The 23,845-nt window shown below is 49.5% G+C and overlaps 2 protein-coding genes across 2 annotated transcripts in view; one reads left to right on the top strand and one right to left on the bottom strand.

Moving 5' to 3' along the window:
- Window positions 1–18,421, bottom strand: part of COL4A2 (collagen type IV alpha 2 chain) — a 191,115-nt gene extending 172,694 nt beyond the window's left edge. The window contains exons 1-3 of the mRNA XM_046664030.1: window positions 18,280–18,421; window positions 17,872–17,959; window positions 17,697–17,751 (exon numbers count right to left, since the gene is read on the bottom strand). Of these exons, the coding sequence (XP_046519986.1) occupies window positions 17,697–17,751; window positions 17,872–17,915 (99 nt within the window). The 5' untranslated portion in view covers window positions 17,916–17,959; window positions 18,280–18,421. The remainder of the gene's footprint in view (window positions 1–17,696; window positions 17,752–17,871; window positions 17,960–18,279) is intronic.
- A 198-nt stretch (window positions 18,422–18,619) lies between these two features.
- The window catches only part of COL4A1 (collagen type IV alpha 1 chain), a 146,911-nt gene continuing 141,685 nt past the window's right edge, over window positions 18,620–23,845 (top strand). Inside the window, exon 1 of the mRNA XM_046664031.1 lies at window positions 18,620–18,852. Within this exon, the coding sequence (XP_046519987.1) occupies window positions 18,769–18,852 (84 nt within the window). The 5' untranslated portion in view covers window positions 18,620–18,768. The remainder of the gene's footprint in view (window positions 18,853–23,845) is intronic.

Genomic DNA, 23,845 nt, shown 5'->3' on the forward strand with positions numbered 1-23,845 from the left:
TAAGGAGCCTGAAGAAGAGGGAAAGACACGCAAAGGAATGAAGTGGTTAAGGCCTGCGGGAGGAACCTTCACATTATCACACTGCCTTAGTCATTGCTCAAAGCAAGGATTCTCTGCCTGGATCTGCTAATCTTTCAAAAAGATTCCCCTTGTAGACACTTACATGATATGTTTGCCTACTTAATCTCTGCTTTTCTCTCCAATGCGTGGCTGTCTTACATGGAATTTTCCGAAGGACTCCATTTGATAGATGCTTTAGCTAGAGTCGGTCAAACGCACGACTGACCTTCAGTAGGGACAACCAAGTGTCACTCCAAGAGAAGCAGAGCTGCCTCTAACAATGTAGAAAGATAACGGGGGTGGGGGGTGGGGGGTGGCGCTTTCGATGTCATTTCAAAAGCAAATAGGCTTCAAATAAACCCATGAAGCAGGAGTATTGTTTTCTGTTTCCAATAATTGGCTCTAAACATAGTGACTTCTGATGACAACTTACACCCTTGTTTAACCTTTGTTCAAGTGCTGAGCTAAGGGAGGTGGCATCAAGAAGACCCATTTTTGCGGGGTAAGTGTGTTTTCATGAAACAGGCCATGATGCCCCTTCCCCTGTTCTCCTCACTCCTCTAACAGGCTGTTTTTGCAAAGCTCAGACTTGCTCTCTGGCAGGACAGGACCCCAGAGGCCTCAGCCACACGTGTCAAAAGATAAAACGCTTTGCAAAGAGAACTTCCTTAACCCTTCCAGGGGGCAACAGATGACAATGATCTTTCTCTCCTCCATGGCTTTCCAAAACTTGCCTGCACAAGCGAGTGTGGTGTGTTCCTTGCAGCAATTTAGAAGACTGGCAGGACATTTTAGGGGCAAGCAGGCCCTGGTTACACATTCTATTGATTGCCAGGGAGCCACTATTCAAAGGGAAAACAGAATCACAAGGCTGCAGAGACATTGTCTAGAACGTGTTACCCAAACCGCAGTCCCCAGGCCAGCAGCATCCCATCCCCTTGGAGTGGGTTAGAAATGCAGAGTCTCAGGCCCCACCCAGATCTGCTGAATCTGAATGTGCTGAATCAGACGTGGAGTTTGCACAGTGCTGCTCTGGCCTGGCTCTTCGGACTCCAGCCGGGATGAGGGGGCTGCACCCGATGTGCTTTCTCATGCACCCAGGTGAGGAGGCATCACCTCCTTGAGGACTCCTTGTCAGGGACTGGCATTTCTAAGAGAAAGAGACTTCCCAGGCAAGCCCCCTTCCCTTCAGTCACCTCAGGGGCCTGGTAGGGAGGGACCCATGAAGGAGCAAGTCCCGTTATGACTTTTATCGACAAGTCGGGGGCTTTGATTGACGGCCTCCCCACTCCCGCAGACTGTGGGGTTGGGGGTCACTGGTCCACTTTCCACATTTTTACTCTTGACAGACCATGAAGCCAAGTTTCCAGAAGCACAAAGGAGGCCACACTGGCTAACCTCTTCTGCCCTGAAGAAAAAGTTCAGCTCAGCCCACAGACTGATCGTTGGCCAAAGGCCTGATTTCCCTTTGGGTCTGAAGCTCAAGAAAAAAAAATGCACGCTATGAAATAGCTTGGCACTCTGTCCTGCAGTGGAAGCATATTTTGCATTAGTTTGACTTTGCAGATAAGCCAACGTCTGTCTACCCCAGTAGTTTTTTATACAGCAATTCAAATGGCTGAAGCCAACAGAGAGGAACTCCTCGTCAGTTGACCTCAGGTGCATATTTCTGAGGGATGTGCCTTTGGCGCTGAGCAAAATGATTTGTGCTGTGATCCTGAACAAAAAAATTCCCCACTTAGCTTCCCTTCTGATCAGGACTCCTGTCTTTCCAGCTTTCTTCACTCCTGCTGGCGTCTGTCCGTCCTGTGAGTCAGCTCCCAGCTCGATGCTGCACTGGGTACTGAAGAGCTAGCACGCCCACGCCCCGGCCCCTGCCCTCGTGGAGTTCACGGGGCCCAAGCTCAGGTTCGGGAGGAAGCAGCAGCCCTCTTTCCTTTGGAAGTTTCTTACTGCACCTCTGCATGCGCCCCCTATCATGAGCACCGGGCGGGCAGTAAGAGAATGCACTTCTGAGCCATCTTCATGGGCTTTCTCTGTCTGGGAGAAGGACCCTTGGGCTGGCCCCACGGCTTTCCTGACACTCACTCATTTAAACCCTCGGTTTCACAATTGCAGAGGAACGAGTATGAGCTGAAGAGACATAATCAGCATTGCTAACTTAAAAAAGAAAAAGTACATGGCAAGACTGGTGCCAGGTGTCCTTGAGGGCTCCTCGCCCCAACCTCTGACGTGGTCTCCAGGTAGGTGGCTGCCTGTCAGACGCTCGCCACCTCCTGGGCATCAGGTCATGGCCTGCTGACAGCTCCCCAGCCAGAGGGTGCAGGAGACGAACTCTGGAGTAGCTAAGGCGCCTCCAGTGATCCCATCTTTGGGATCTGAACCAGCGATGTGGCTGCAGGCCCTCAAACTCTTTGAGAAATGTCACCCCCACTCCCAGCACTGAATTCCACTGGACTGGCCACAGGTTTTCACAGGATCAGGACCTTTGTCCATTCGCTTCTCTAAGACCGGGAGACAGTTCAGCAGCTGGGGGCTGGCGTAGAGTGAGAGCTTGGGCTCAGCGTGTCAGAACAAAACACTGAGAACGGGACGGTTCTCTGAGCCTGCCTCTGGATGTCCTCCCTCCCACCCCAGGAGCCTTGTGATCAAGCTTCCAGTCTCCTTGTTCAGAAACCTGAAGTATCTTGAGCCTTCCCATGGAATGGTGAAATAACACCTGTATTTAATAAAATTCCTTAAGCACCTCATGCAGATCGCTGTGCCTGGGGAGGACGCAAGGTCTGAGCTCTCAGGGAGCCTGGAGTCCAGTGCAGAAAGGAAGAGGAGCAAGGACTGGAGGTAGACACTGATAGAGTAGTTTAGACTCTCTGTCTCCACTTCTCCATGCTCTGGAGTGTCCCCACCCCATTGTGCCTGTAACCCCAGCACTGCGAGAAGAGAGAGGCCCAGGGCCTTCCAGCTTGGTAAACCTATGATAAGACCTCAGTCTTGGTGGCGTCTGATGGCCTAATGACCACACCCTCCTAGAGACAGTCTCCTCTCCAGGCTTCTGAGTCACAGCTTCTCCAGGGCCTCCTCCTGGCTGGCTGTCTGCCTCCCTCCCTCGTCTTCGTGCTTCCATTCTCTATTTTCTTCCTAAGCAACCTCGTGCAGCCCTGGGGCCTCGGGAGCTCCAGCAAGTCCATGACGCCCTCATCTGCATCTCCGGCCCAGGCCTCACATGTGAGCTTCAAACCTGCCCATCTGTGCTCTCCTGGACAGCTGCACGGTGCTTGTCCCAGAGGAACCCCAAATGAGCACGCCCTCGGAACCCACCGTCAGGGAGTGGTCAGCATTCACCAGAAAGCAAGACAAACATCAAGAGGAGAGGGGCCACCGGGAAGCCAGACAGAAGTGGGAAGACTGAGTGTGAGAGATGGAAGTGCAGGGGGGCCCGTGGCCAACTGGCCCGCTCACGCCTCTGCTTTGAGCTGAGCTGTGACTCCCTTCTTCTAAACCTGACGTTAACCATTGAAACCTACCAACCAAGAAAATAGAACTGGGCTTAAAATTCATAACTTAAGAAGTATAGGAATATTACTTAGCCTCAAAAAGAAAGGAAATTCTGATACATGCTACAACGTGGATGAACCTTGAAGACACTATGCCGAGTGAAATAAGCCAGACTCGAAAGGACAAATACTCTATGATGCCACTTACATGAGGTACCTAGAATAGAAACAGGAAGGAGAAGAGAGAGAACCAGGGGCCGGGGGGAGGGAGGAATGTGGGGTCACTAATGGGGGATATATTTTAATGTGGACAGAGTATCAGTTTGAGATGATGAAGAAAGTTCTGGAAATTGATGGTGGTGATGGTTGCACATAATGTGAATGTACTTAATGCCACAGAACTGTACACTTAAAAATGGCTAGGATGATAAATTTTATGTTCTATGTATTTTACTTCAGCTAAAAAAACAAAAACAAAAAAACAGTATAAAAGAATCAACACAGGTTTGTACTATATCTATACAAGAGACCTGAGCTGACGTTTATAAGATCATTTTCAAATGATTCAGTTACAAACACTGTATGTTCGTCGTGTATGCGATGTATCAATCATGTGTCAAGATTTTATTTTTTATTTCAGGAATTTACTTAATCTTTAACACATGAAATGCTTAGAAAGAATAAAGATCTGGGCCAGGCCGGTGGTGCAGCAGTTAAGTGTGCACATTCCGCTTCATGGCCCGGGGTTTGCCGGTTCAGATCCCGGGTGTGGACATGGCACCACTTGGCAAGCCATGCTGTGGTAGGCATCCCATATATAAAATAGAGGAAGATGGGCACGGATGTTAGCTCAGGGCCAGTCTTCCTCAGCATAAAGAGGAGGATTGGCGGCAGATGTTAGCTCAGGGCTAATCTTCCTCAAAAAAAAAAACAAAAAAACAGAAAGAAAGAATAAAGATCTAAAGTGTTTTTTGATGTGAGGAATTAAGGAAAACCTGCCTTTTTCCACTGTTTTCTCTTAGAGACTCTAGATAATTAAACCCAATGAAGAAGAAAAATGAACATGAAGGCAAAAATGCTGCATGAATAAACAGCCTTAGCCTTTTGTCCTTATTCAAGAACTAGAAGAATAAAGGTTTTGTTAAGGGTACTGTAAAAAGGAGGAAAAAAAATTTAAAAATTGATGAAACATATGTATGTATGTATATTCCCTTTTAAATAAACTTATTTTCCCTGAGATACTGCTCTGGCTTTGCTCTCCCGTTTTTACACCAAAGAGAAGCGGATGGTCTTGGGTTAGATTTTGTTCCAGAGGACCCAACCTTTCAGTTATTTGAACTAGCAGTGGTGTCAGCCATTGCTTGTTCTAGAACTTTTAGACAGGATCAATACTATTCTCAACAGCTTTTACTTCCCAAGTAAGGAATTTTGGGGATTTACTCTCCTGTCCCCCTCTGGAATAAAGCCAGTCATTTATTTCTAGAACATTAAATTCCAATCAGGTGAGAAGCAGAAAAAAAACCCAAAACACTCCTGTTGGAGAGCAAAAAAGTTACCCACCAACCACAGTGCAGGGGCTCAGCGGCACCCACCAATCACAGCACAAGGGCTCAGAATCACCCACCAATGACGGCACAGGGGCTCAGTAGCACCCACCAGTCATGGCACAGGGGCTCAGTAGCACCCACCAATAATGGCACAGGGGCTCAGTAGCACTCACCAATCACAGCACAGGAGCTGAGCTGAAACGAATGGCACCCACGTGGCGTGGGCATCGGAGTCCAATGACTGGCTCACCAGCAGTGGAGGGGACCCCGGGCTGTGTACCGCCAGCTGTGTCTCACCACCTTGTGTACTGGGTAAGCCATTCCCAGGGCATGGGGCAGAGTTTGGCAGTGGAGAGCCCAGGAGAATCACAGCCTTCTGGTGAGCACTACAAATCGTCCTCCTGATCTTAGAGGGCTAAGTGGTCTCTGAATGGGCTTTGAATTCCTTTACAATCATTTGAGGGACTGTATAAATCCCAATGGCCAGGCTGTACCCTGGATCCAGGAAGTCAGAATCCCTGGGGGATGGGCCCAGACCAGCATTCTGGAACATTCCCTAGATGACTGCCATGTGCAGCCCAGGTTGACAAACACTGCTAACTCTGATGCCTGGCCCCACCCCAGAGCAGCTCGCTCAGAATATCTGAAGAGCAGGGTCAGGGCTGTAGTCTCACAGAGTTCCCCAGGTGACCCTGACGTCCTGCCAGGCCCACCAGGTCCCTGGCTTCACAGAAAACTTGAGGCGAAGTCTGCATGTAAATGCTGATGTCAGATCCACTTTTGAGCAAAGTTTTAGATCTAGAAGAGCACAGGGTCTCGGTGGAGACGTTTTGGAACAGGGATGAAAAAGAGGAAATGAGAATTTATTAAGAGGAATTTTCCTCTTTTTTCCCCCTAATTTCCTTAATGGGACTGCATTGACATGAATTGGAAGAGGATGATTTTTCTCTTCCATCTCCTGGCAAGAACAATTCAGCTGGAAAAGAAGAGTGGTGTGCTGCTACTAGGATTGGCACTACCACTACTGTCACCGGTGCCACTACTCCTAGGAGAGAGAGAGAGGGGAGCAGGCATGAGCACTTACGACTAGATGAAGGCTCCCGGGGGCTGAATTTGCTCCCTTACCTTGTTCCCTGCACCTTTCCTCCCGTACGGGAGCTGGAGCTGAGTGACTTGGGTGACTTTCCACTCTAATCAAGAACAGACCTGACAACTAGATGCCGCGTTCCTGTAAACCGGGGTGCTGTGCTTCCTCCTAGATTCACTTGGCAGAATATGAGGACTACATTCTCCTTTGAGACCCCAGGAAATCTTTTAAGAGTTTGAAGGAATGCTTCATGTCATGCCTTGAGGGCATGTTCTTATGTGATAGTGGGAACCAGACCTGTTACCAGAAGGACATGTTACTAACCCGATCCATCATTCTACTAGCCTCCATTTTAAACATGAATGGTTTTTGCTAAAATTGTCATTTTTAACTTTGCAGCTTTTTAGAAATGCAATGAAAATGAATATGTTTGCTGTTTTGCAATTTAATAAAAGCCAAGGCAGATGGCTGAAAACTCCACTGTACCATGTGACTTAATGAGAAATGCATTTATTTTTCCAGCCTCTGGCATCTTGATGTTGGTAAGCACACGCAAAAACTGATGTCTACACGTATCGGCATAAGGTTTACAAATCATTTCAGGCTACTTGCTGTTAATATTCCTTGTTTTGCAACGGGAAGAGGAGGCTGGACCATAAAAGCTGATGACTAAGACGAAGGAAATCCTGTCTGAGCTAAGATTGTCTTGGGGGGGGCGGGGTGGGAGGAAAGCAGCTGAAACCTGGTGGGAACTGGTAGGGAAGGAAGGTGGTTTTTCTATAGGAAAGGAGAGTGTCTCAGACCCCTTTTTGGCCCTTCATTGTGACTTGGACGGTTGTTACAATTAGGACAATGACCAAGTAAGGAAGAAAGGGAAGAAGATGATTTTTCCTCCTTGTAATCTCCAGCCGGAATCTTCTTGTTTGAATCCATCCACTGGCCTTGCTCATCTGGGTGCTTAAGAGGAAACAGGTGGGTCTGTGTGTCCTGTTCATCCTGGTTGAGGAACCACAGTAGACAGACATCGAGTGTTGCTAATCTCGGAAATAAATGCCCTGTAGGAATTGGCACGGGGAATCCTCTCCTAAGATTCTGTTGTGAGATTTCTATGCCACATTGCCAAACCAAAATCTCTTGAGTTTTCTTGCTTTGTTTAAATTATACTTCGGTCTCAGAATTATTTGAACAAAATGTTCTTTGTTTCTAAGTCTTTCCATTTGTTCTAGAAATAATTTAGTTGTACCTTGACATAACTTTAAAATTAAAGTTCTTCCCTTTGCTGCTATTTCTCAAACTTAAGAAAACGAAAACAACTGTCCAAAGGCATTGAGAAGATGCCCCTACTACGCCTGTCACACCACGCGAACTGCGCGTGCAACGGCGAGCTTGTCCCCAGCTCAGCCTCCTGGCACCACAGCTACTCCCTGCCAGGAGCTACGAAGATGGCAGGGTCTCAGCGCTCTGGGCACCAGAATCCTGAAGATGAGAACCTGACTCCTTACAATTCCCTCCCACATCTCTTCAGTGCTGCTGGCCTGGTGCACCCGTGCCCACGTCCTCCTCTGCCCCACTATGCCTTGCTGGGCCCAGACTCTTCTCTCCTCTGCCTTGAAGGCCACACGCAGAGAAGCCCCTGTGACAGCAGAGAGGCCTGCAATAATTGTTCTCTCCTTTAAACTCAGTAAAAATTGAACTTATCTTTCTGTGGCTTCAAGTTTTTATGTTTTGAGGATGAAGACACATACTTAATTGAAAAAAACTCCTAGCACTAAATATCCATCAGCTAACATTTGTCAAGCATTACCATGTAAGACTGCAAAGATATCTGCATGCAATTCCGTCTTTTAGCCTCAGGGCATACTTATGAGGAGGAATGATTTTTATTCATTTTAGAAATGCAACTAAAGCTTAAAAGCTAAGCAACTTGTCCAAAGTCACGCAGCCAGGAAGCAGCAAAAGCAGGTTTCAAACTCAAGACCCAAGCTGGCCTTGTTCCTCCCAGACCCCGTGCCACACTCCTGCTGTTTCTTCCCTATTCCCCTCAGAACAAAGCGTGGTTCTGAGTCTTGAGTGCGGCTTCTGCAGGCGTTTGCTGATGAGTGCGTCGCATGTAGAACCCACAGGACCGCAGGCTCCTGAGGTCACAGGAGACAGGACCTAGTCTCAGACCGTGGACTTGTGCAGGGTGCCCTCCCATCAGGGATAATCCCACATGGCAATATTTAACTCAAAAGGTTTGGTCAGGCAGTTGGACAACTCCTATTCCGTATACATATACACAGAGCCCTCAGGACACTCCCACCTTCTGCTCCTGGCCTGTCCTTTCTCTGGACCCACACCTGAGCCCACGGGAGGATTAATGTGCATAATTTGTGAGCAAATACTATTCCTAGGAGAATCGAACACGTTCATTTGGCGAACGAATTTCACATAAATGATCTCACATGAACTTGTGACATAGTTATCAGCATTCCTGTTTTACACATGAAGAAAAGCAGGCTCAGAAAGAAAAAGTGACTTCTCCCCGTCATGGGACTCAAAGCCACATGCTCCAACTCTCTTTAATAGACCACACCTGTCTACCTGTTGGCATGTGGGAGATTCCACTGGAAAACATCAGAACAAAAAACAAAGCAGTAAAAGCAGACCCCAACAGGAAGAAGGTGGCGTCGGTCCAGGAAAAAGTGGATTCTGTCATCATTCCCCTGCTGTCCAAGGGGGTCTCCTGCCCGGCCTAGATAATTTTGGGAAGGTGTCTTACTCCCCAGGGGGTTTCGGTAAATCTCTCTCCAAGTTAGGGCTAACAGTTTTCCAAAAGCCTCTCCGTCTGCCCTGAGATAATGCTGTGTCTGCAGGCCCCTCCCCCCTTTACGGAGCTGTAATAAACATACCTTCCTGGCCTGAAATTTCCAAAAGGACCTGGAGAAGGAGACTCCGGCAGGCCCTCTGTTCTGCTGATTGGAGCCCCCTCTCCTGCTCATCCTTTCTGAGCCTCCCCTGAGTGCAGCCTTTCTAGTCTAGTTTCTCAGAGTTCACGAGCTACTCGGTCGTCTACATGCATAGGTCAGCCTCTCTACAGAAGGCACCTTAAAGAACAGGTCTGCCTAATGCTCCCCAGAGACAGTCATTCTCCCTGCTTCTGCCTGGGCAGCCCTTGTGGAGAAAGGAGCCAGGAGCATCCACGGGCCGTGTGTGTGTGTGTGTGTGTGTGTGTGTGTGTGTGTGTGTGTGTGTGCACTTATGTCCTCTGTTCTCTCTCTCATCTTGATATTTACCTATCTATCTAATCATCTATCTATCTATGTCTATCTCTGTGTCTCTCTCTCATCTACTTACCTATCTGTGATTTATTTCTCTCTCTATCATCTGTCTGTCATGTGTCTATATCTATTAGCTGTCTATCTATACGTCATCTTTCTGTCACCTATCTATATCTATCTCTATCAATCATCTATATCTCTATCATCTAATCCATCATCTATCTATATTCCACATAAATAATATACACATATATTTACATATAATGTACATATGTATATTTTACATATCCAGCATTTTACGTATTTGGAACATGCACACATATTCTATGGCTAGGACTTTTTCAGCCTAGCACAGTGGTTAAGAGCAGAGGTTTTGGAATCAGCAAGTCTTGGGCTTCAGTTCCAGCTTTATTCCTTCTTGACCTTAACAAGTGCCCTAACCTGCGTGTGCCTCAGTCTGCACATCTGTAAAGGGGGTAACAGTTGTAGGCATTTAGCGGGTAATGTGTGTCAGTGGTTAGATCAGTTCCTGGCACCAATGTGCTCGACTAATGGGAGTTGCTGTGTTTCTCCCTGGGATGTTTGAGCCGTTCCTGGGAGTTGTGGAGCCTAGAAGTACCTTCAGGAGTTACTCTTTCTTATATTGATCTCAGGGGACCCCTTCCCTTTCTCCAACCTGGAGCCAGTGTCAGCAGGGTGAGGGTAGAGGAGGAGGCAGGCCGAACCAGCAGGTCCCGCATCTCTCCTCCGCACACCAGTCTGCAATTACTGCACAGTCCTTGCTAATCGGCATCCCCTTCCTCTAATGGACAAACCAGAGTCCTGGAGGCATCCCAGGGAGCATGCCCACCAGCAGCAGCCCTTTCTTCTGTTCTCACAGGGCCCACATCCCTCCACAAAGACCCACATATCCCAAAGTGCTCAACATGCAGAAAAACGTATTGTTATGTAATTTCTACCAGGTACCAGAAAACTAGTCCATGTAAGCCAATAACACAAATTCTTCTGTAATTCCCACAGGGGAGATCACTCAGCTGGGCAAAAGCAGCAAAATAGGAATTTTATGGGTGGGGCTGAAACAACCCCTAGGAAAAAACGCAAATCTTTCCTGGAGAGATCAATGCTTTCTTTACCATCTTTACCATCATATATGGCTAGCTTTATCCAGTGGGGGGTGTGATTTCCAGCATTTAATTTGGAAAAAAAAAAAACCAACAGTGAGAAAAAATATACTTTTATCTAGTCTTTTATTGTTTGTTCCATGACTGTATTCCTCATCCAAAAGATCTAAACACTTTCAACTCACTACATCTTCACTCACTTATGGAGCAGACTTGATTGAGTGCCTGCTGCATTTCAGGCCCTGGAGCACACAATGTCCCAGCGAACAAACCCTGGGGGAAAGATACAGTACGCCCTAAACTTTGGGTGGTGGTGACGACAAATGTTTAGTATCTATAGGACCTATGAATGATCTTAAAATCATTGATCTTATAATCATTGATCTCTAACGATAATTTAAAGTCCTAGCAGTTTGAGAGGGCATGTTAATTAAATTCTTAAATGGGTCTCAATTCCAAGGGACAGAGGTCCCAGCCAGCTGCAGGTATCCTGACATCTGCCACATGGGTCCTCTGATAGGCAAGGGGGCAGGGTGTCCTTCTCGTCACAAGGCCTGCAGGCTACTGAGAGGAGAAAGGATGTGTAGGAAGCTACACAACAGAATTGGCAAGGGCCAGGGGCCAGCGGCTGCTCTGTTCCTGCAGGGTGCTGACAGAGGCAAATGTGTGAGGCAACAGCCCTTGGCCACTGGCCATCCTTGTTCCTGGCCCTTTATCCCAGGCCATAACAAAAGTAGAAGTTGTGACCACTTGGAGATTGCTAACTTCAAATTCCACCACGATGTCCTGTGGCAATACAGGGAGCACATGTGGAGGTGGGGTTGGGGACCCTGGACATCCCAGGGCAGAGCCACTTTCTCATCCTTGCCACCCACTGGGTTTCCTAGACATGCAAGAAGGTGGGGGTGAGGCTCCCCTTTTCCGTACAGCACCTACAGATGCTGGCCCCACAGATGAGTCAGGGCAGCGCTGTGACCATGTAATGTTTAATATCTTCCTGGAAGCGACACCATCATGCAAACCTGCCATGCCATCGCAAGCTCGGGAAGCAACTGTGCAACCGTTTTCCCTCCCCAGTCAGTCAGTCAGTTAGAGGAGGCTCTTGTAGTTCACCCCGGGACCCTGTGCGAGATGCTAAGCTGTGGAAACTCCATCGGGCTGCCTTTCCTCTCCTCTCTTCATAAAGCACTCCACCCAAGTTAGGGGACAAAAGCCCTTTCCCCTGGCGGGGGCCACTTCTGCTATATTTCCAAGTACACAGAAGTGCCTTTTGTTTACTTAGCCTATGAGAGAAAAGAATGGGAGCAATATTTTCCTCTCACTGGCCACATCTGCGGCTCACTAGTGTAAGACTTGCTGATTCTCAGCTTTCTCTCTGCACTTGTCTGTCTGGTTCAAGCACGCCAAATGTGACTGGTCCATGGCTTCTAAGAGCAGATGTTTACTTGGAAATAATTTAGATTTCCAGAAAAGTTGCAAAGATAGTGCAGAGAGGCCCTGTATAGCCTTCACCCAGACATGATGATGCTATGTCAACATCTTATAGAACTTCAGCACATTTCGTCAAAACTAGAAATTAACCTGAGTACATTAACTAAACTACAGACTCTACTAGAATTTGATCAGTTTTTCCACTAGTGTTCTCTCTTCCAGGATCCAGTCCAGGATACTACATTGCACTTGCACAGTTTTTTACAAAAGAACTTGTTGCTTCAAAAGGCAGCCTCACTCAAGGCAGCAGAACACATCCTAACAGAAGGCCCAGTGTGCATCAAGAGTCTGCCAGGAGCGGCAGGAGATGGGCAGGTACCAGCAGGAGGAGATCCAGGCGCTCAGGGCTTAGTTAGGATCTAGTGGGTGGGGCAGAGTTTGCAGGGGGAGCTGTGGGCAATGTGCACTTTCTTTGAGATTCACTCCTGACCCATCTGGACAGGACTGGAGAAACCCATGGGATCTCCCTAAGATTAGACATCCCCTTCTTTCATAGATAAGCTAAAGAGAAATCACAGACCCCAGGGAAGCCAATGAAACCAAGGTTAGTGAGTCATTCAGGGCTTCAGCTGTCCCAGGAGTGTCTCATTAACTGAGGGAGCAGCTTCCAGAGGAGTGGCAAGAGGTGACTACCAAATAACCTGCCCCTGCTCTCATCTCAGGCGATTAGGTACCATTCACTGGATTCCAGAAGCTTCTCACACTCTGAAGATGAAAAGCGGAATGCAGCATATTTAAGTCATATCCTGGAGCAGCCCACGTGCTTACTTGGAAAAGCATTCCCATTTCCAATGTTACAGCTGCAAAGGGTGAGAGCCAGCTCACCGTGGCAGTCTCAGCCCAGGGCAGCACTGTGTGCGCTCTGTTCTGACTCTCCAGCTAATCCGGGTGCCTGCTTTCCAGAAGCAGTCCAGCACGGATATCACACCACACAACTCTTCTTCAGTCTTCCCTCACACCCCAGAACCAGAGCGTTAGGTGACTTGCCCTGGGGTCAAACAGCCAGTTGGTACCCAGGCTGGGTGGCACTTTGTTGCCCCCAAGACTACTGTGCAGCCACTGGCCCTGGAGACCACCAGCCACTGCACAGACTGCCTGGGTTACAAGCGGAATCAACCAAGGCCATGGTTCCAAACTTCACTCACCATCTTCCCCAACGGTGAGCCCACCAACAGACACCAGCAGACACAGCGAGAGGCCCAAGTCAGAGCTTCCTCTAAAGGCCTCTCATCAAAGGCGAGTATTCTCTTTAAGAGCAAAAGAACACCGCCTTCCAAAACCACCTTCTACGTAGTGATACTTTCATTGTATCATCATCAAACATAATGTTGAAAACTTCTGTCTCCCTTCCACTTCCATCTTTCCCTCACATTTTCTCTATTATTTCATTGAAGCTAGTCACCCATTTTTTTACCCTCTCCCCAGAAAGACAGACAATCCTTTGACTTTTATCATTTTAGCAGTCTTTGTTTTCTATTCTAGAACTTTTTATTTGAATCTCACTTTTTTGCTCTCCCTCTGGTTCTGAAAATACCCACTGACAGTGTGACAGCTGTGTCCCCTCTGTCCACCCTTCGTACCTGCAACTGGCTGGATGCTATGACAAATCCCTGGTGTCATTTACTGTGGCTAGGGCATACAAGCCACCCCGGGGGGCTTACTTTAATAGCTTCCAGAGAGCAGGAGACAGGCCCGTTTTTCCATTAACAGAGGAAGAACCTTGTGATATCTCCCTTCTTCTTGGGGGCCTAGATTTTGAACAACAGGACTAAAGCTCTAGAGAATTCTGGGAAAGAACTGTTCTCCATAATTCTTAAATAGAGCCCTGGAAGCATCTTAGCAATATACGTGTTTCATAATTTTTCAATACGCTGATTGAAAGGAGAAGAGAAAAAGTTTAGAACACATGGCTTCTTTTCCCTTCTTTTTTTTGCTGGGAGGAGGGAAATGCGTGGCAGGCTGCAGGAGCATCAGTTGGACTTTCCAGGGCTTGGAGCCCTGGAAGGCGCCCTGGAAACTGAAGCTGGTGCGGAAGGCAGTCAGGAGCGCAGCATTTCCCGGGGACACAGCCCCTGTGCCTGCAGGGCTCTGGCTGCCCCCACACCTGTGAGAATCTACATTATGTGGCCCGTCTCCCCAGCTTAGTGGTGAGGTCAGCCTGGCCCACAGCACATTTGATCTCAGGGAAGGTCTTTGTTATTTGGAATTCTCTTCCTCCCAGAATCACACAGGACTGGTCTCTCAGATCTTCAAGGCTCCTGCCCCATCTCTTGAGATAAGTAACAACGCTCAGCATGGGCTGCAGTGAGCACTTTTAAGTCACCAGGAAGGCCAGGAGCACGCCGCCACAGGAACCTCCCCACACACAGGCGCAGCAGACACCTCCTGCACACGCTCCACCCCACACACCTCAGAGGGCAGCATGTGCCATGTGCATCCACTCAAGCGACAGCTGCCAGCCCTAGAGGTGGGGCCAGTATTCCCATCTGCATTGGGGGGGGAGGGGTAACCGGCACACAGGGGTTTGGTGAGAGCCAGTGTGTGGCGGCAGCTCCTCAGATGCCGGGTTGGGACTGGCCCCAGGGAGCCTGCCTTCAGAGTCAGGATGGCAACCCTATGCTACACTGCCTTTTAGGATGGGCCATCTGCACACGCCCCCAGCACCCTGGCACTGCATTTGAGGCATGCCACCTTAGGAAAGGCAGCCTGAACAACAGGGAGTGCTGTTGCACATGCCGAGCACCCATGTCCACACTGGGTCCCGAGCCCAGGATGCCCAGTGGGATTTCTCCTTCCTTTTCTCCCCTTGGATGCCCAATTGCATCACTTCTCCCTTGCTCTGGGCTCCGCTTCCGAGCAAAGCAGGAGGGGAGGATGAGGGAGAGTCGCCTTCCCAGGAACCAGTGTGTGGCTTTACTCTGTTAGTCACAGTCAAGAACAAGGAGAAACACAACCAGGAGACTCAAATCCTGGACCTCAAGAGCGCCCTCTTTACTGACTCAGTGTGATCCTGGGAAACAGTGCTGCAGGCAGATGCCTGGGTTCAAATCGCACGTCTGCCACTTACAAAGACAGAGAGCCTGGGCAAGCTGCTTAAACTCTGTGCCTCTGTCTTCTCATCTGCAGAACGGGGGTAATAATAGTTACTTACTCAAGGAGGTATGTTTTCCTATGAGGCTTAGATGAATTAATGCATACAAATTGGCACCTAGGAAGTACTCATTAAATCATTTTCTATTTCTTCACTGACCATTTTCAGCTACTTCTGCTACAAAGCTCATCAAGCTACAACCAGCAGCCCTTTTTACTGAATTGACCCCCACCCCCAGCCAAGAGTCCTTGGCACCAAGAGGCAATGAGACAGGACTCTTGAGCGTGGCAGTCAAACAGGGGAGGAGCTGAACTTGCCACAATTAAGAAAGATTTTTTAATGAATACAGTTAAGGATCAAGAAATTATTTCATGAGTAACAGCTATTAAAGCCAGTGGTCAATAAGAAGGCAGGAAGTAGAAGATCCATTGTTGAACATAACCCATTGAATGTCTGTTGAATAATACATATCAATATGTCTCTAGTAAAATGACTCAAAAGTATTTATCTGTCTTTATGTGTAGTTTAGAATCGAATGCCCAGGGAAATGAAATAAATTGGCAAGTGACTCCAATGGCCTTCCAACCCAATATTCTTAACTCAGTGGCTGCCAAACTTTGGCATCAAGTGGGAATGCAGGCTCCCACGCTCCAGCCCAGGAAGTCTGACTAGAAAGTCTGACATTCCAACCAGAAGTCTGAATTTTTAAGCAGCCTTTCCAGATGAGTGTAGGGGGCCAAGGATTGTACTCTGAGAAACACTGCTAGGCAAGAAATGGTCTTGGTCCCATCCAAGGGCAGAGAGCAAGGGGACTCAGGTGGCTGTGCAGCGTCTAAGAGGTTTTAGAGGAAGGTATAGAGGGGCATTCCATGTGGCAGGGCACTGGCCTCTGTACCAAGCGGGGGACATTCTCTTCCTGTTCAAACTGTGGAAACTGGGGCTCAGGATTTATGAGATCAAGGCAGAGCTGCGTTTAGTACCCTGGGCTTCTGACCGGAAGCCCTGTCCACCAATTTTAGGATCAGTCGCAGAGAAGATTCCTGAGACTCTACCATCCTCAGGAAGGGGAACATTGATATTACAAAAGTGGTTCTAGGGGACCGAGGGGTGTGAGAGACAGCACAGCCAATGCGCACACTCTCAACACGATTCGGTGCTTTCCTTTTGGGGGACCTCCTCCTCCTTTGAGTGTGTGCGTGTGTTGGTCTGGCTCATAACTCTGTGCCAAGTCCTATATGTCATGTGTGCATAAGAACCCATAAGGGTCAATGGGTTGGTTTAAATATTTAGATTCTGGTCTTCTTCAATCAGGACATGTGGAAACGAAGGAGAGACGGACCTGAGCTCTAAGAAAACTTCAGCCTGGAATGCTCTGGTCAAAGTCTGTGACCTCCTCTTCTGACTTCCCAATCTGGGCCCTCAACTGGAGTAGAAGGCAGCAGACAGAAGTGAGGCTAAAGGTCCTTTCCCAAGCTAGGGTAGCTCTTCGCTGCTCACTGCCTTTAAAATCCTTGTTTGTTTTACACGAGGACAGAACAATGTGAAAATAACAGAATTTAAATCAAAGCACCAACATGGCTTCCCATTGTTCCCTGTGCGCTCTCGGCCCAGAGTGGGAACCCAGAGGGGAGGGGGCGTTCCCAAGCGGAGTCACCTGGGAAATCAGGTGTGACAGAAATCCTATCCCATCAGACACAGTACAGAGAGAGTGGGGTCCAGAACACCTCGTCAGTCCCCTGGATTTTCAGTCCCAGTTTAAACATTTGTGTCCTCAACTGAAGGGACCCAGCAAACTGGTGGCACTTCAGCCCTGTTACATAAAGCTCGACGAAAGTGGCTCCTACTAGTTAAACACAATTTACAAAATCCCACAGTGCAGTCACCAGTGCAATGACAATACCAGCAGAGCCGCCTTGACGGCAGGGCTGGGGGGGGTGGTGGACACTCAGTAAACAAGGTCACAGGTGGGAACCTTATCAGATCTCACCGGTGACTCTTCCAGGGCCAGAATAAGACCAGAAAAAATGCATGTTTTCTGCCATTCTTCCCTCACAATGGTCAAATTGTACAATGTTGTCGTGTTCCTCTCCTCGCCCCGCCCATTCCCCCAAAGCTTCTCTTTTAAAAGAACGAGACTCTTCGCAAAGGACAGTACCTAGACACCAGCTTCTCAATGCCACACGTCTCTCCCCCCTCGCCCGGCGCCTCACTGCCATGTGACTGACAGTCATCCTCGATACTAAGGCTGGGCTTGGCTCAACCGAGGGAAAAGCACGCCGCAGGCTACGTTTTAAATTATTGGCTCCCGTGGAAGCGCAGACCCCTGTAATGCACAGGAGTGAAGGTGGGGAACCCAAGGCAGACAAGTTCCCTGGGAAAAGCGAGCTTTCTCAGAACCTGGGCTGGGCAGGGGCTGCAGGAGGACACACAGGCACACAAACACGCTCAGGGCAGCACGCACGAGCTGCCTTTCGGCAAGGCCACTCGGTGTCCCAACCACTCTTGGGTGCGCGAATAAAGCCCGTGAACCGGAGGCAGGACTTACCGCAAGGACGCTGTGGGCCAGGAGCCCCACTGTCACGAACCCCAGCAACAGCCACCTGGATGGGAGAGGGAGGAAGAGCGCCGTGAGCGTGTGGCCGCGGCTCGGCATTTCCTGAAAGTTACACGAAAGGTCCCGTCGCGCAGGACCCACGGGGACACGGCAAAAAGTTGCTTACCGCCGCAGGGCAGGGCTGGACGCCGCGCACTGGTGTCTGTCCATGCTCCCAATCTGGCCACTCTGGGCTCGGGTCAGTCCGTCCCAGCCTGGAAGGCGAGAGACAAAGCGGGCTGAGCTGGGGCTGGGAGGGGAGCATCCTCGCCGCCCGCGTCGGTCTGCGAGACGCGGGAAAGCGGGGTGAGCCCCCGCCTCCTCGCAGGGGTGACACAGAGGCGCCCCACGGCGAGACAGAAGAAAGGGGAGCCTTCCATTTAGGCCCTGGCTGGTGCTACTCAGCCGTGGCCGCTCAACCCCCCCCCCCCGGCCCCCACACCACTCCTGAGAGAAGGGCGCGCAGCCCGAGGCTGCTCAGGGCGCCCCAAGTCTGTGGCCTTGGCCCGGGTCTCGTCCCCGGGGTCGCTCTCACCTCCGGCCCGGCTTCAGGGGCTGCCGCCCGCGCGCATCCGCCCTCCAGCCGCGCGCCCGCCCTCCAGGCCTCCCTGGGCGCCGGCCTCGGGGCCCGCGCGGCTGCTCGCGGTCCTCCGCGCGGTGGGCGAGCGCGGAGCGCAGGGTCGCGCCGCGGCTGCGGGAGGGTGCGGAGCGCGGAGCCCTGGCGTCCCGGCGCGCGGCGGCCACAATCCGCGAGCCGCGCGCTCCCGCCGCCTCTTACCCGCGCCGCAGGGTCCTCCCCTTTGAGACGCCGCCCGCGCGCCGCCGAGGGGAGGGGGCAGCGCCAACAAATTGGGGAGCTCGCCTGGCCGCGCTCAGGTCTCCGCCGCGAGCCGCCGCGCCCGGGACCGTGCGCAGCGCTCACGCCCCGGCCCTCGCCCAGTGAGCCGCCCGCCGCGGCCCCCGAGCGTCCGGCCGCCGGCCCCCGCCGCCCCTCGCCGGTCCCCGCCGCCCCGGGCGCGCCACCATGGGGCCCCGGCTCGGCGTCTGGCTGCTGCTGCTGCCCGCCGCCCTCCTGCTCCATGAGGAGCGCAGCCGGGCCGCTGCGAAGGTGAGTCCCGCCGGCTCCGCTCCCGGCGTCCCACCCTGCGCCCGGGGCGCCCGGCGCAGTCCCTTTGTCCCTGGCCGGAGCCGCTCGCCCGTCCCTCGGGGGTCGCGCGTGGCACGGCCAGGTGCAGTCTCTGGGCGGGTTCCCGCTGGTTATCCCTGGGGGCTGCCATCGCGCATCCATTAGGGGAGACTCCTTTGTTGTGGGCTGGGTAGGGGCGAGTTAGGGGACTCCTCGGGGCCCGGGGCAAGCAAGCAGAACTTGGAGCGCACCGTGCGGGGTTAGGGTGCCCGGGAGTCAGCGGGATTTGAACTCGCAACGCGGGGCCCTGGGCCGCTGGGCGCCTTCACCTGCCCTGGGGCCCCGGGTGGGCCGGGGGCGGGAGGGGTGGACACGGAGCCCCACGCTGCTCGGAACCCCACATGTGTGCCCGGGAGTCGCTTTGGGCGTGTTTCTGTGGTTCTTTGGAGACTCTGCTGGTTGATGCTGAACAGTTCTGGGCCGTTTGCCTGGAAACAGCTGTATCTTTGCTTTCCCACGACTTTTCTCTTGCTAACGTCCTCTCAGGAACAGAAGTGGGGCTGCTCTTTAGTGCAGCTTTAAGGAGTTACCATACTCGACCCACTGCCTTTTATTAATATATTTTTAAAAGAAATTATAACCACATTTACATTTGAGTGTAAAACCAAAATGAAACTGCATCTCATTGTTCTACGAACCAATTGTTTTCCTAGTTTTCCTTTCCTCCGGCTATGTGCTTGCCCGGAAAGGATCTGGGAGTTCTGATTGCAGAAGTCAAGGCTTCCAGCTCTGGACAGTCCTTGACGTCCTGTTGTTCTTCTTTCCTTCTTTCCTTCCCCTGGGACAGAAGAAAGACCTCAGCTGTTCCCCGGGTCAAAGCCCTGTAGACAAAACCCAGGAAGGTGTGGCTTCTAAACACATTTTGCATCGCCCCCCAAAGGTTTAACAGTGATTTTGCTGCTGCCACATTTGCCATTTACTCTTGCGGTTTCAAATCCAATCCTTGCTCCCGGTTTTTTATTTGTTTGTTTCCTTTTTAACTTCTCTTAGGAAGAAGGATAACTCGCTGGCTTCACTGTGTATAAATTATTAACTGTTACTTGCCAGAATAAACTGGTAACATGCACATCTCATCACTCGGGGTTTGCTTCCCAGCCGGCACCTCCTGCCCCGGGTAATGAAAGGACTAATGATTACACCAGCAATTGACTTCAGATTGTTTCTCCCAGCCCAGAGTCTAGCCAAGCACCATAGCCAGTTATTTAAACACTCTCTGATAATGATCACAAAATACTTTCAAAAGAGGAGGCTCCAGAACGCTTTATTTGGGTCCAGAAACACTGACCAAAACATGTAACACTTCCAAAGAGTGACTGCTAAACTGGATGTCAAGCAAATGTGAGAAAGTTCTCTACTTGGAAATATGAACTTCTGTTTGGACTTAGATTTTCTGATTGATAATATTAGCAAAGCAAAACTAGTTGTAAGAGCTAGCTTTTCAAATAGCCAGGACTTTAAAGAATGAGCCACTCACTTATGGGAAGTCCTGTTCCTAGCTGGGAAATCAAAATCATTCCTGTTGAGTTTGGGATTATTTTACTTCCCTTTAATTATTCTCGAAAGCCCAAATGCATTCCTGTGCACGGGCTTTGCTCTGTCCCTCAGGGTCTCATGTAGTGTTTCAAGCGATCTGGCATGTGGACATCCTCTGATCACCAAGTGAGTTGACAGGTATTATCATTACACTGTATTTTTCCTGGCTTAATTAGAGGCAGAAAATTTATTGCTATGTGTATGACTGAGTGTACAAGGAAATCCATTTAATAATAATATCTAGATAATTTTTAAATTGATCTCACTTTTCATGCCATCAGTAACGTTTTTTGCTTACCTCTTTCCAGAATCAGTTGTTAAGTATACCAAAAAGTTGAAATAACTTCAATATTGATCCAAGCAAAATATCACTTAAAAATAGATTTTGAATGATAAGATGCTGCGGATCAATCAAACCCTAATTCAGAAGCTGCTATGAGTGATTCTTGGAAACCCTGCTCCTTTGGAGTATCTGAATCACACTTTGCCTGCATTTATATGCCCAAATGTGACCTATGTACTGAGCACAAGTTGCATGCATTTTTTTTCACGTGCAAGGCTGTTTGATTTTGTTTTTGACCATATCTGCTGTGGACATACTGTTCATTTACTGCTGGGTGGATTTTCTGAGCCGGTGGTGTTTTCCCATGCCACACCTACCCCCCATTCCCCTTCCCAGCTTTCCTTTCTTAGGCAAGAAAAGAGGACGAGGGTGCAGGCCTGAGACAAGAATGTGCCCAGAGTGTTATGCTTGTGAGTGGCCTCTGTTCTCAGTCAGGCAGTCATACTGAGCTGCATGAATTATTCCTTCCGCAGCCTTCAAACTGCCCCCCCAACTGGTCTGTGTGATGCTTCTTAGCGAATTATTTCTCAGGATCAGAAATATGAACTTTTCCCGGAGAGTGGGGACGCCTGCCTAGTCATATTGGCATCTCCAGACCATTAGTCACTACTCCTGGGACCAAATGACCTAGAACTCAAATACAGTGAGATTTAATTCCCATGCGAGTATGGACCATGTTCTGCTAGAAACATAATTTAAGTGAGAAGGCTGGTTTCTGACTTAGTCCCAATGACAGCAACATGGACCTAGTATCTCGAGAGTGAGATTGGTGAAGATGTAGTCCAAATCGTCCTGCTCTTCCTAGACGGAACTGGATCAGGGTGAAGGGCAGCACCTCTAATTCCAACCAGAAGTAATGCACATAACCCATGTGTGTGTAGCAGTGTACTCTTACAGAATTACTGGCGATGTGTTTCAGTCACACACACAGAACAAGTGTGGTTTAGGGACTAAAAGATCCTAAATTTGTGTCTGCTTTTATTAAGCAGATGATTTTGGAGGACTCATTAACCCAATGCCTCAGTTTCCCTGGCAGATGTGTCCCTCCTCCCAGGGATCTGTCCCTTCCTTCCTTCATTCGGCACATGTGCCCTGAGCACTTCATGTCACGCACTCTACCAGGTGCTGGCCGTGCAACAGCGAGTGGGACCTCCTCTCTGCCCCCAGGAAGGTTGCAGTCTGGTGAGAAATACTGAGAAAGAAACAGGCCTCTACAACTCAGGCTGGTAAATACTATAATCAAGGGAAACCAAGGGCCATAGGAGCACCTAACCCTGCTCTGTGGAACTCAGGGAAGCTTCCAGGAGGACATCCCACCTCTGAATCTGAGGCAGAAATAGGAACTGTAACCCCCGCATGTTATTTTCATATGCATTATTATGGCACACTGTATAGTCACGTGCTACATGATGACATTTCATTCAACGACTGGCCGCATGTACGACAGTGGTCTCATGAGATGACTACCATATAGCCCAGGTGTGTAGGCCATACCACCTAGGTTTGTGTTGGTACACTCTGTGATGTCTGTACAACAACGGCGTCACCCAACAGCACATTTCTCAGAATGTATTCCCACCAAGCGACACATGATTATACAAGGGAGGTGTGATAATTCTGCCTGTCCTTTCACAAATCTAAGGGTCTTTGCATTTAAAGTTGACCCTCAAGTTTCTTCCTTTGAGATACCAAGATGTCATTGTTTCTGTTATTAACAGGCCTGGTATCTGAACTTTTCTCTCGGAGGGGTAGAGAGAAATTGAGGTGCAGGGTCTAGAACAGTGGTAAGAAGCACTGGCTCCAAGCAGGTGTCCCCTCCCCAGGGCCGCAGGTACATTGGGACGTTTAGAAAGTTGCAGCACGGGTGGCTGATTCTAGGCGGGAGTGCCTTTGGGAACTGACCCAGAAAACTTACCCTCACTTGGGCAAGGACATGAGGGAATTCACAAAACCCTACATTATTCATTAACAGGACCGTCGGCAGATTTCTTAGGACTGGTAAGAATGGCCGTAACTTAACAAGTTCAGTTATCTAGTTAAGAGCGGGTGAAGATTTTGCACGTAAGTTGAACCCACTGTGACACTAAAACGGAGGACATCCAGAACACTTGTTTTGATGAAGTATACAGTGTTTGTTGTAACGATTGTTCTAGAATTGAAAAAGGATTAAGCTCATTAAAATGTCTCTCAAGCAGATTTGGTATTTTGAATTCTTGGGATAGAGTAAGCAAAAGCAACAATAGAATGCCTAAAATAATACCATTAGAGCATTGTTCTTCCTGCTATTAAACAACCACTAAAAAATGTCAACTATAGAACAATACAAAAGACATATTCCTACCATTCTTGTGCATACAATGAAAGGGGATATAAACCAGAAGGGGTTCCAATTGTCAATTTCTGTTGAGGAGTTTAACAGTGTAAGAATTACTTTGGGGTTAGTGTTTTCATGGTCTGGTACACAGTAAACTGTTCCGTCCTGTGTCCCTCCATTGTTCTCCTGGTCTTAACCTTGTGGCATGAGTCTATCCTAGTTTTCTTTGTATTTCTCTGCTTCTCTGTTCTTCTTCCTCTTCCAGACCCTGCAGTGTGGGGGTGCTATGGGGGTATGCTTCGTCTCCCTTTTCTCTACCCTGTCCACCTGGGGAGGTCTTCTCACGTGATGCGTTATCGTTCCGTGAAGGTGACTCCAAACCTTCTTCTTGAACGCCAGTCTATCATCTTACGTTCCCATGGAATATCTCACCTGGGCTGTCCCGCTTTGATGGCAGACTTAGCAAATATGTCCAGAAGTGAACCTGCAGTCTGTTACCCAGACTGACTGCTGTTCCCAACTCTCCCCTTTTGGTCATTGGCACCCCGATGTGTCTGGAGGCTCAGCCCGGAGACCATGGCTTCCTCTGGAGGCCTCACCTTTTGCTCCGTTGTAACCTCCATGTCACTCAGTCGCCAGGTCTACCACGTCTTCTTTCTGCATGCTTCTCAGAGTCCCCCTCTGCTTTCCCTTCCCATGGCTGTGACCCCATTCCAGGCCTCCTC

The sequence above is a fragment of the Equus quagga genome, chromosome 6 (assembly GCF_021613505.1).
Source record: "Equus quagga isolate Etosha38 chromosome 6, UCLA_HA_Equagga_1.0, whole genome shotgun sequence".
In the NCBI taxonomy this organism is placed as follows: domain Eukaryota; kingdom Metazoa; phylum Chordata; class Mammalia; order Perissodactyla; family Equidae; genus Equus; species Equus quagga.